A 12,087-nucleotide genomic window follows, 5' to 3' on the forward strand; every position below is an offset into this window, starting at 1 on the left:
TAAGCACACAAATGATAAGAGTTATAGGGGATGGCACGCCTTGATGAACAGCAATCTCTGGTTGAACACAGTTAATGATGGTGCTTGTTGGTAGATGATGGCACAGTGACTGTGAAATTAACCTAGAGGATGACTTACTAAGACTGTGAAATGTGGTTGTCTTACCTATAGCTACCTTTATGCACTAACTGTAAGTCGCTATAAATGAGAGCTTCTGCTAAATGACTAAAACGAAATGTAAATGTAATGTAAATGTAATCATCAGGGGTGTTGGTTTGGAGTGGGGGGCAGATCTTGTCACATTTTCCACCTCAGATACCTAATACCTCAACCAATTAAACCTGAAATTAGGCTGGATTTTCAATGCTGAAACTCCTGAAACCTACACCATCCATACAAACGTGAGGACTGTGACCACAAAGAGCGAGGAGGATAAGGATGGAAGTCTGAGTTTGTGAGTTGAATTGTGAGATTTCGATGTTGTGATTCCACACTCAAAGTCACGTTTCCAGGATGGGTTCCATCCCTTCTGCTCGAGACTCTCTTGGCTGTCCCTTTAACAATCAGACTGTGCAGCTCCCTAGCGGGTAGGGGGAGAGATCGCGTGTCCGCTACCCAATGACAGTGCAGGATGCTGAGACCGGTGTGAATGGAGGCTGGAAGACGCTACTGTCTCTGGATGGTGATGGAGAGGAACTAATGGTAGAAAAAGGTACATTTCTATTTTGACTAATTCAAGATCAACGCAAATACGTATGATAGAGAACGGCACCGAATCACCACATGCAGAAATAGTGAAGTGTTTTCGATATTATGGGGTTGACGGTTCTCTTTCGATTAGACGGATTGAGGGAATGCATCTGTGCGTAAAATATCACTCCCAATTCATTCGTTGGATTGCATAGTAGATGAATGCATGGGAAAAACATACTGTAAGCTAATTTGTAGAAGTCAATATGTGTTTTCATCTTGTATATTTCAGTCATTGATTCGGTTGAACATCGAATTGGTTTGTGAGTTCATTTCGAGTAGAATTGGTATCAAGGAAAGGTGAAACGAATTACATATCTCTATTTAATTTTCAACAAAAAAGATTTCCAGGGCTTTAGAGTAGTATTTCATCCTGAAAGCGCCTAATCCTCTGGAATGTATGTGATGTTATCTATAGTGGCTAGCTGTCATATATTCTCACATTGCATTGGAGAAGAACGATGTATTCCCATGAAACACGAGACATCATGGGCACTAACAATTCGACATAAGAAACGTCTGTAATGCCTCAGGCTTACGTTATGTAATATATTTCCTTATTAGGGGAATTCAAGAGGAACATTTTGGGAGATGCTGTCATTATGAATAAGAAATATTATGCAATATCGACACCAGGATCATATTTATAAATAATTGAGGCTATTTGGCTAATTAACATTAGCGTATTATGTTTCAATAATTTCAATAATCGATTGAGAAGAACCAGAAGAACCCATGTGTCCCCCTCAAACGAACGAAACCCCCTTCGGAAATCGACGTTTCATTTTGGCTAACTGACAGAGGCGACAGCCACTAGGAAAGGCGTGTTTGTGCTATCTGATCCTCTCAACCAATCATGAAAGGCAAGGGGAGGGATTTTAATTGTGGGGTGTCTTGTAAGCAACAGGGCTTGTTGATGGTCATTCAGTATTTTCTACCTAGTAAGTAGACCATATGCATCCTTTCCCCCCGTGTTATTATGGTCAAGTGACAACCTGCTGCACTGTCTCATTGAAATGATTGATCTCCAAACATGTCCCTGCCTCCGCTCAGATAGGATTTCCTTCATGACCATTCTGCACACTAGCCTATGCAGCTGACCTTTTGCCGCAAGAGTTGTGCCGATGTGGAGTGAATTTGAAATTATGTTCAGGTGTGCGTGCACATGTTTGTTTTCGCACTCTAGCCCATGACACTGTATTGATGTATGAAAGATTGACCATTTGTGACTGCAACGATGATGCCACATTGATGTGTATAATTATTGATTTACAATGACATTTAGAGAGACACTGCTATGATCTTATGTGGATTTCGAGTCCAACAAGATGGCAAAGATAAAGGACACTATGGGCCTAATAAAGGGTTTCTAAGGGATGGACTTATAGGTTGCATGTGGTTGATTAAAGGGAAATGACATTGCCTTATAAAAATGCAGCCAGCACCAGAACCTAAAGCACTATTAATTGGCACAGAAAGGGTGAAAGTCATGCTTTCAGAGCATCTGTAAGGCCTATCTGCGCGAAGATGTCCATGCCACTAGGCCTATCTAATAGTGATGTTGCCCCTCGCAATCACAGCTGCTTGCGTTTAGCTGCCCCATATTTAGGCCTCCCACGTGCATTTACGAGTCTAACAATATTATCATCGTTGGGCAGGTTGATTGAAGCCAAAAAAGGTGTAAATATACAAATACCAGTAGGCTAGTGGTGCGCGGATCAGCTGTTTTTTTCACCTGCAATTGCAAATAACCCATCAGCACCGCCCGAGACTATACACTGATCATATAGGCCTACAAAACATTAGGAACACCTGTTCTTTCCGTGACATAAACTGACCAGGGGAATGCAGGGGAAAGCTAGGATCCTTTCTTAATGTCACTTGTTAAATCAACTTCAATCAGTATAGATGAAGGGGAGGAGACAAGTTAAAGAAGGATTTTTAAGCCTCGAGACAATTGAAATATGGATTTTGTGGGGTGGTGGGAAAAAGTTTTTGTCCCGGCTGAAGACATCTATTTCGGTCCGCAAATAGAGCACTGTTAAAGGCCCAGTGCACTAGTTTTGTGAAAAAATATAAAAAAAAAAAAAAAAAAAATGTATTCTGATTTTTCAGTGGGTGGTGCAGCACCCATACTTCCCGCGACTATTCATATTTTGTGTGGTTGAAATACTATCAGACGGTATTTAACTGCGCAGTCGCATTCTCTCAAGATGCTGAAAGAAATATATCATAATTCTCCACTCTTGTTCCCGAGTATCATTTTACTGAAAGAAATGTTTATTTTTGCAAGAGTTAATGTTAAGGCTATGTGAGAGGGTATAGACCTAGAGTCAGTGTCCAGATTTCAGCTTCCATTTAACCCATCTGAACAGTAGGCTACAGTTCTCTTAACGTGCCATAGGCCTATTTGAGGCCCCCATCCTGTGACTGTCGAATTTGTTCAGCGCTTCACAATCATCACACATAACATATAATCTTATTTTACCACTTCACCAAATCTTTCCAAACATTACTTTTCTGGCCCTCCCTTCTCTTTTATTTTTAACTCTCAATTTCGCAGCTTTTCTCTTATTGAATTTAACTCCAACATCGTCCTTTTTGCCTCCATGGATCAACATTCACTTTTTCTGCCCATTCCAAAAATTATTTGACGATTGGCCTGTAGGTTGTTTGGCAGAGTACCGTTAGGCCCTGAAGTTTAGGCTCGTGCACTAATGCCAGATAGCCTAAAATAAAAACCTCAATGTAGACTATAGATATAAATTACACAAGAATGATACATTTCTGGATCTTTTAAGGTATTGAAATGAAACAGGCAGGGAGCAGGTCTCGAACCCTTGACCTTCTAACCCGAAGTCCAGCGCGCTATTGACTGTGCCGCAAAAGCATGCTCGTGCGGCAGAGTCGATATCTGCGCTTATAAACCATGGATGTTATGTCTTTATTCAACCGACCCGCCCTTCATCCACACAATGTATATAAGTGCGGGGTGGTTACTACGGTAGGCTACTATGCAATGTGTTGATTGAATCTTAGTTCAGCACCATGGACAGCACCGCGATTGGTGGATTCGGCACTATGTTGGGGCGATTTAGCACCACAGCCCTGGACAGCAATACATGAGAGAGGATGTATGCACCAAGGGGCAGACCGGATATCCAGCATTTCTTGAAAATGCCAGATGGTCTGGTCCATTTTTTTTGCCAGGTGGGCGGGTCTAACTTTTTTGTTGTTTCACAAAATTATAATTATCTTGCTAATAATGGGGTCCTCGAGGAAGAAAATGGGCCAGTGTGTTAGAAATTCCTGGGCCAATTTATGGTCCCAGTCCATCACTGTGTTGGTGTGGCTTCACAGACAGAAAGACTCTTTGAATTTGGGGTGACTCGAGAAACCCTGGAGATTCTCAAGGAACCATTGCAGTCAATGGGTTAATTTTTGCACCATTGGTTAGTTGAGGGGTTCTTGGAGGAACCTTTCATGTTTTCAATGTTTCCAGGAGGAACCTTTTTTGCTGGCACATGCAAAGCACTGATTATAAATCCATATATACTATTATTTTATCATTGGATTTGTTGTGCTGCCAGACTCAGAAGAAAATGGAAATTTGTGACTTTTGGTGATGGCTTTATGTGATAGCTAGCAACTTGTAAACAATAACCCACTCCTATTTGAGTACTATTTTAATAGCAATGTTGAATAATACAACATTGTCTGTCAAGCCAATTGTATTATATGACTGTAGCCTCCTGTTTTAATTCCGAAAAGTTTATTGTGATGGTAATGACGTTTGTTTATGAGGATAATTATTAGGTGTTGGCTTAGGTCAGCAGTTAGCTACAGTATCTTCAACCTAGCCTACACTCTTAAAAATGCTTGGTTGTTTGTATGACCTATCTGGGTTGCAGGCATTGTTTCACTTAGTTGGTTTGTTTTCTTTAAAAAGAGCCAGGTTGGGTGGTTGATGCTGGGTTATTTATAATGTATTATTAACCCTGCATTCATAACCAAGTGGGAAGGTGGTATTTACCACAAACGACTGGGAAACATCAACTTGAACGCCCCTCCATCTGGTCATCACTAGTGGGAAACTGACCTTTGACATCACCTACTAAGGAAATTACCTTGAAAACAGCATTTTCGGCAAGCAATCTATTATACCGTTTTTTTTTACATTAGAATTTGTTTGCAAGCATGATAGCTGTACTTTTAGTGTATGGTTGACACAGCTTGTTTTCCATTAGCCAATCGTTGTATATCATCACGTTCAAAGCACGTGAATGCATCCAAATTGTATTTACTACTTCACAACTGGAAAATGCAACCTTCCCACTTGGATATAAACACAGCATAATATATGACTCAGCGGGTCAGATGAGAAGAATGGGGGCGTTGCTTAGTAAGGGCGTGGCAGTCACATAATTATGTTTGGCCACCCGTGAGAGTAAATTCCTTCCTGTTAATCTTTTCTGTTGTATTGTCATCTCATGTTAAGGTTGAACACTGATATTTTTGTAGCATCAATGAGGCTTACAGACATGTATGAGTTCCTCAAGAGCCTATGCAAATCCCAATGTTGGATTTGTTACCACTTTATTACTATATAAAGAAGTTATTGCATTTGGATGACTGTCAATGCTCTATATGTAGTCACCATTGTTAATATTAGATTATGTAATATGCATAAACATTCAAGGAAAATAGACATTTCTATTGTACGAACTTTCAACTTCATATGATAAACAGAAATGACATTTACTCTTACCCGTAGCCAAAAATAACTATCTGAAAGCCGTGCCTCTAATATTCTGATAGGCTGCTGCTGCAATATTTTATTAAAAAGGTAAAACATTTAACTTTTCCCATCACAAAAAGGTTCCTGTTTGAACCTTTACATAGGCAGCCCAGTATCAGCATATAAACGTCAATCTGTGACATTTTTGCGAAAATATATGCATCATGTCACAGGGGTTCCTCGAGGAACCTTTGTCACCGGAAAAGGTTCCCCCCTGAGTGGCAATTTACCCATTCGCAAAAGGTTCTTCCAGGCTCCTTCACTTCTAAGAGTGTTGGCTTTAGCTCAGCGGGATTGAAAAGTCTTGTTGGGCCCAGGAGACCCGGGGTCTAAACTCAGCCGGCCACATGCAGTTCTTGCCGCTTTTCCAACATTTTCACTCCAGACTTCACAAACACTGCAGCCATTGCCAACCAATTGAAGATAATAATTGCAGAACTTCCTGATACAGTATGTGTGTTGTATAATTCGTTTGAGTTTAATTAGCTACAGTCTCTCAGAGGGACTGGCTACTGAAAAAGCAACTTGTTTGGCTAATGTTACACCCGCTCCACTTCTTTCAGCTAATGTAGGCTGACATATTACATCCCTCCCAATGGATTTTTTTTCATTCACTTTTGCCATTTTGTATTTGTAACACTCCTATCCCATTTTAAAGTTTCTTGTTGCAGCAAACTGAAATTATAGTTATTACTGAACTCCCTGTCTGCTCTCGCCTGTCATTGTATCATTGTAATTGCTTCTGTTGAAGTGTTTTCTCGCAGGTATTTCTTCAGCATCTCTTTCTTGTCCCCAAAATGCTTAGCCTGGTCCCAGATCTATTTATGCCATCTTGTCAACTCCCCCTTGTCATTGTAATTGCCAAACACCAGGCTACTTAATGCTTTCCTTACCTCAAATACCCTTTATAGACTGGCGTGTTGTCATATCACAAAGCTATCTGACTCTGAATGGTGGCAGAGATTTCCTGTAAAGATATTGGCAAAGTCAGGTATTGTGTGAGTTCATAGACAGCCGTTCAGCCACGTCACATAGTTGATTCTGAAAGGGGGAGGTGGCACAGTGCTATAGGCAAAGTCAGGTCTGGCTGTAGGGCATGCGGATAATGGCTCCGAAAAGCTAGTGGCCATCTTGTCCCCACCCTCACCCTCACCCTGGCCCTGGCATGGAGACAAGAGTGTGTGGCACCGATGAGCAGACCATCTGTTGTGAGTCACTCATCACTTTTCCTTTTAACTTCCTCTATCCACCCGCACCGGAATTCACAGGAATACCTTTTTTTCCCTCCCCTTTTGAAACTTAAGTTAGAGTTATGTAAGAGGACTGCCAAAACCAGGTGCTTTATCACTGTGAGCCCAGACACCGCAGTCTCTATGGAAACCGTGTCTTCTGAAAAAACGATGCAAGGGTGGCCCGGAAGGAAGGAAGAATACAGCCCAGTTATCCCCAAAGACACACTGCACCACCACTATCCGTTTAAAAACAGCCGTTCATCTGTAGGTTTCTTTCAACAGAACCCTCCCGTACTATCCCCGTACTATCCTGTACCATCCAGTACCATCCTGTATCCTCCTGTATCCTCTCGAGTCCTCCTCTGATAACACTGGGGTTTTATCCAAAAGGGCAGCTATTCCTTATGTAGTGCACTACTTTTAATCAGGGCCATATGTGCCCTGGTTTAAAAAAAAGAAACTATTCAGACCCCTTGACTTTTTCCACATTTTGTTACATTACAGCCTCATTCTAAAATGGATTAAATTGTTTTTTCCTCATGAATATACACACAATACCCCATAATGACAAAGCAAAAAACGTTTTTTTATACATTTTTGCAAATGTATTACAAATAAAAAACGGAAATATCACATTCACATAAGTATTCAGACCCTTTAATTCAGTACTTTGAAGCACCTTTGGCAGCGATAACAGCATCAAGTCTTCTTGGGTATGACGCTACAAGCTTGGCAGACCTGTATTTGGGGAGTTTCTCCCATTCTTTTCTGCAGATCCTCTAAAGCTCTGTTTGGTTGGATGGGGAGCGTTGCTGCACAGCTATTTTGAGGTCTCTCCAGAGATGTTAAATCGGGTTGAAGTCCAGGCTCTTGCTGGGCCACTCAAGGACATTCAGACTTGTCCTGAAGCCACTCCTGCGTTGTCTTGGCTGTGTGCTTAGGGTCGTTGTCCGGTTGGAAGGTGAACCTTCTCCCCAGTCTGAGGTCCCGAGCTCTCTGAAGCAGGTATTCATCAAGGATCTCTCTGTACTTTGCTCCGTTCATTTTTGCCTCGATCCTGACCCTTCTGCCAGTCCCTGCCGCCGAAAAACATCCCCACAGCATGATGCTGCCAACACCATGCTTCATCGTAGGGATGGTGCCAGACGTGACGCTTGACATTCAGGCCAGAGAGTTCAATCTTGGTTTCATCTGACCAGAAAATCTTGTTTCTCATAGCCTGAGAGTCTTTAGGTGCCTTTTGGCAAACTCCAAGTGGGCTGTCATGTGCCTTTTACTGAGGAGTGGCTTCCGACTGGCCAATCTACCATAAAGGCCTGATTGGTGGAATGCTGCAGAGATGGTTGTCCTTCTGGAAGTGTTTCCCATCTCAACAGAGGAACTCTAGAGCTATGTCAGAGAGACCATCCCTGACCAAGGCCCTTCTCCCCTGATTGCTCAATTTGGCTGGGCGGCCAGCTCTAGGAAGAGTCTAGGTGGTTCCAAACTTCTTCCATTTAAGAATGATGGAGGCTACTATGTTCTTGGGGACATTCAATGCTGCAGACATTTTATGGTACCCTTCCCCAGACCCTGTCTCGGAGCTCTACGGACGATTCCTTCGACCTCATGGCTTGGTTTTTGCTCTGACATGCACTGTCAACTGTGGGACCTTATATAGACAGTGCCTTTCCTAATCATGTCCAATCAATTGAATTTACCAGACTTCAATCAAGTTGTAGAAACATCTCAAGGATGATCAATGGACAGGATGCACCTGTCCTGAAACAGGACGCACCTGAGCTCAATTATCGAGTCTCATAGCAAAGGGTCTGAATACTTATGTAAATTATGTATTTCTGTTTTTATTTTTTATACAATTGCAAACATTTCTAAAAAACAGTTTTCACTTTGTCATTATGGGGTATTGTGTGTAGATTGCTGAGGATTTAATTTTATTTAATACATTTTAGAATAAGGCTGTAATGTAACAAACATTTTGAAAAAGTCAAGGGGTCTGAATACTTTCCGAAGGCAATGTACATGTATGTGATGGCCAGAAACATGACTGCCATTTGAAGTCTCTGGTGTTAAGTGACTCCACAGGGAGTTGACTCCTACTGGGCAACACAATCTGGCCGACTTAGCAGTAGCCTACACAATAAGTATTATACACACGCTGCTCTGTACTGTTTCATGAGTGGGAATTACAATTGATTTGCAGTACACATACATTTAGCTATATTAGCTGTAACATAAGAGGTGGATGCTATATAAGGTACACCTGTATGATGTAGGTCTATAGATGGACAGTGAAAATACAGTTGTTCTGCCCTTTGTTGATAAGGAGTCAATACAACAGCATAAGTTCCATTTGTATGTACAGTATACTTTCTGCCTACCCCTGGGTCATATTCGTTAGTGCAAAATGTAGCAAAGCGTTTTGAAACGAAAAATGAAAATGAGTGTTTCTTATTGGACAAGATCAAGATAGCCCCTACATGTTTCAGTCCATTTGCTTCCTTTTGGGGTCTAGTGAATATGACCCTGGTGTGTGGAGTGATAGGAGTGATTACATGTGGCTGAGTGCTCCAGAAGAGGAAATGGAAGCATGCACAGCTGAACTCTGGGGGATGTATTCTTGAACCGATACCCATTCCGGAGGTTACTGCTTATTGACATGTATTATATATGAATATAGTGTTTGTATTAGTGTATTTATAGAGAGCAATCCTGGGATTTAATAGTACTGCATTTGAAATATCTTCAAATACTTTGAGCATTTGCCTTGGCATGCCAGATGGGTATGATACTTGGTTCTATGCATAGAGTATATGTGATATTGTGGTTGCTATACTAGATGTACTAAATACTATGCACAGTGAGGTAGGTGTTCTCTGCTTCCTGATGGGGTCAGCACTAATAGGACTGGGATGAGTGCCTGGGCCGGGGGAAGCCAGGGTGATGCTACGATTCCCAGTGGGTTCACTTAGAATTGGAATCCCTCCCTGCAAAAGAAGCCCACAGAGCCACAGGCGGGTGTGACTCACTCACCCAGCTCTCAATGTGAACAGGAGGAGAGGAGCTGCTTCTTATGACACTACACCTACCAAACCCTGTAGAAGGAGTGTGGGATGTGTGTGTGTGGGTGGAGAGAGTGTGAGAGAGAGAGTGAGAGAGAGAGAGAGAGAGAGAGAGAGAGAGAGAGAGAGAGAGTGAGAGAGAGAGAGAGAGAGAGAGAGAGAGAGAGAAAGCAAGAGAAAGAGAGAGAGAGAGAGAGAGAGAGAGAGAGAGAGAGAGAGAGAGAGAGAGAGAGAGAGAGAGAAAGCAAGAGAAAGAGAGAGTATGCTGTGTGTATGTTTTTGACAGATAAAATATGCAGCATATTTCTTGTCATTATTATGACAAATTCCTCTTTCCCCAGATCTGTCGATGTCGAGGTCCTTCACCCACACAGGCATGCAGTGAGCCGCCCATGTGTGTTACAGAGTGAGGGTGCACTGTGATCGTCGCAGCGTACCCCTGGTAAGGACCCCGTGGCAAGCGTCCGGCCGGCCCAGGCCACACCTCCCACACCCAGAACATGTACGGCAGCGCCAGAGCGGTCGGCCACATCGAGAGCAGCCCTGCACGGTCCCCGCGCCTGCCTAGGTCCCCCAGGCTGGGCCACCGGAGGGCCAACAGTGGGGGCGGGGGCGGTGGAGGGGGCAAGACGCTCTCCATGGAGAACATCCAGTCACTGAACGCTGCCTACGCCACGTCCGGGCCCATGTACCTAAGCGACCACGAGGGAGTGGGCTCAACCGCCACCTACCCTAAGGGCACCATGACGCTGGGGCGCGCCTCCAACCGGGCCATGTACGGGGGCCGCGTCACGGCCATGGGCAGCAGCCCCAACATCGCCTCGGTGGGGCTGGGCCACCACGCTGACCTGCTGTCCTACAGCGACCTGGGCTCCCTGTCCATGCTGCAGCACCACCACCACCACCCTCAGGGGGTGTCGTCGGCCCTGTTGCGGCAAGCTGTGAGAGGCAGTGGGGGGGAGCTCCTGGAGATGCAGGCCACACTCCGGGACATGCAGCGGGAGAACGATCTGCTGAGGAGAGAGCTGGACCTGAAGGACAGCAAGCTGGGCTCGTCCACCAACAGCATCAAGAGCTTCTGGAGCCCCGAGCTGAAGAAGGAGAGGATGATACGCAAGGAGGAGGCGGCGCGCACCTCCGTCCTCAAGGAGCAAATGAGGGTGACTCACGAGGAGAACCAGGTTAGAACACAACATGTTTTCTCCCCTCGTCTCCCCTATGCTGCTACTTGATAGTGTACACTTCGTAGTGCACACTTGATAGTGTGTACTTGGAAAAAGGAACATCTGTTGGTATTTGTTTCATTAGTCCATTGTCGAATGTCCATTGTTGTCAGCAATCAACTTTCAAAATACAGAAATACAGCCGGTATGATGCTTTTTGCATCATATGATAGAAAACGCAGCCTCATACTGGCTGTATTTCTGTATTTTGAACGTTATATACACTACATGACCAAAAGTATGTGGACACCTGCTCTTCAAACATCTCATTCCATAATCATGGGCTTTAATGTGGAGTTGGTCCCCCCTTTTCTGCTGTAACAGCCTCCACTCTTCTGGAAAAGGCTTTCCACTAGCAGTCAGAATATTGCTGCGGGGACTTCCACTCAGCCACAAGAGCACTAGTGAGCCTGACACACAGTCAGCGTTCCAATTCATCCCAAAGGCGTGGAGGCCAGTCAAGTTCTTCCACACTGATCTCGACAAACCATTTCTGTGGTTTGGTGGTCTCTGACCTCGCTTTGTGCACGGGGGCATTGTCATCATGAAACAGGAAAGGGCTTTCCTTAAACTGTTGCCACAAAATTGGAAGCACATGATCATCTAGAATGTCATTGTATGCTGTTGCATTACAATTTACATTCACTGGAACTAAGGGGCCTAGCCCGAACCATGAAAACAGCCCCAGACCATTATTCCTCCTCCACCAAACTTTACAGTTGGCACTATGCATTGGGGCAGGTAGTGTTCTCCTGGCATTTGCCAAACCCAGATTCGTCCGTCGAACTGCCAGATGGTGAAGCGGGATTCATCAGAGTCCAATGGCGGCGAGCTTTACACCACTCCAGCCGACCCTTGGTAATCCGTATGATGATCTTAGGCTTGTGTACGGCTACTCGGCCATGGAAACCCATTTCACGAAGCTCCCGACGAACAGTTCTTGTGCTGACGTTCCAAAGGCAGACGATTTTTACGCGCTTCACCATTTGGTGCCGTTCTGTGAGCTTGTGTGGCCTACCACT

General features: G+C 43.9%; 1 protein-coding gene across 8 annotated transcripts in view; it reads left to right on the forward strand.

The window, feature by feature from the left end:
* Positions 1-427: 427 nt before the first annotated feature.
* The window catches only part of LOC129842265 (ERC protein 2-like), an 83,952-nt gene continuing 72,292 nt past the window's right edge, over positions 428-12,087 (forward strand). For 4 of the 8 annotated variants that reach the window (XM_055910786.1, XM_055910778.1, XM_055910804.1 and 1 more), the window contains exons 1-2: positions 430-712; positions 10,184-11,023. In XM_055910786.1, the coding sequence (XP_055766761.1) occupies positions 10,343-11,023 (681 nt within the window). In that variant the 5' untranslated portion in view covers positions 430-712; positions 10,184-10,342. Of the gene's footprint in view, positions 713-10,183; positions 11,024-12,087 lie in introns of all 8 variants that reach the window. The other 4 variants (XM_055910748.1, XM_055910764.1, XM_055910796.1 and 1 more) reach the window with 2 other exon arrangements.

The sequence above is a fragment of the Salvelinus fontinalis genome, chromosome 3, assembly GCF_029448725.1.
Source record: "Salvelinus fontinalis isolate EN_2023a chromosome 3, ASM2944872v1, whole genome shotgun sequence".
Lineage (NCBI taxonomy): Eukaryota > Metazoa > Chordata > Actinopteri > Salmoniformes > Salmonidae > Salvelinus > Salvelinus fontinalis.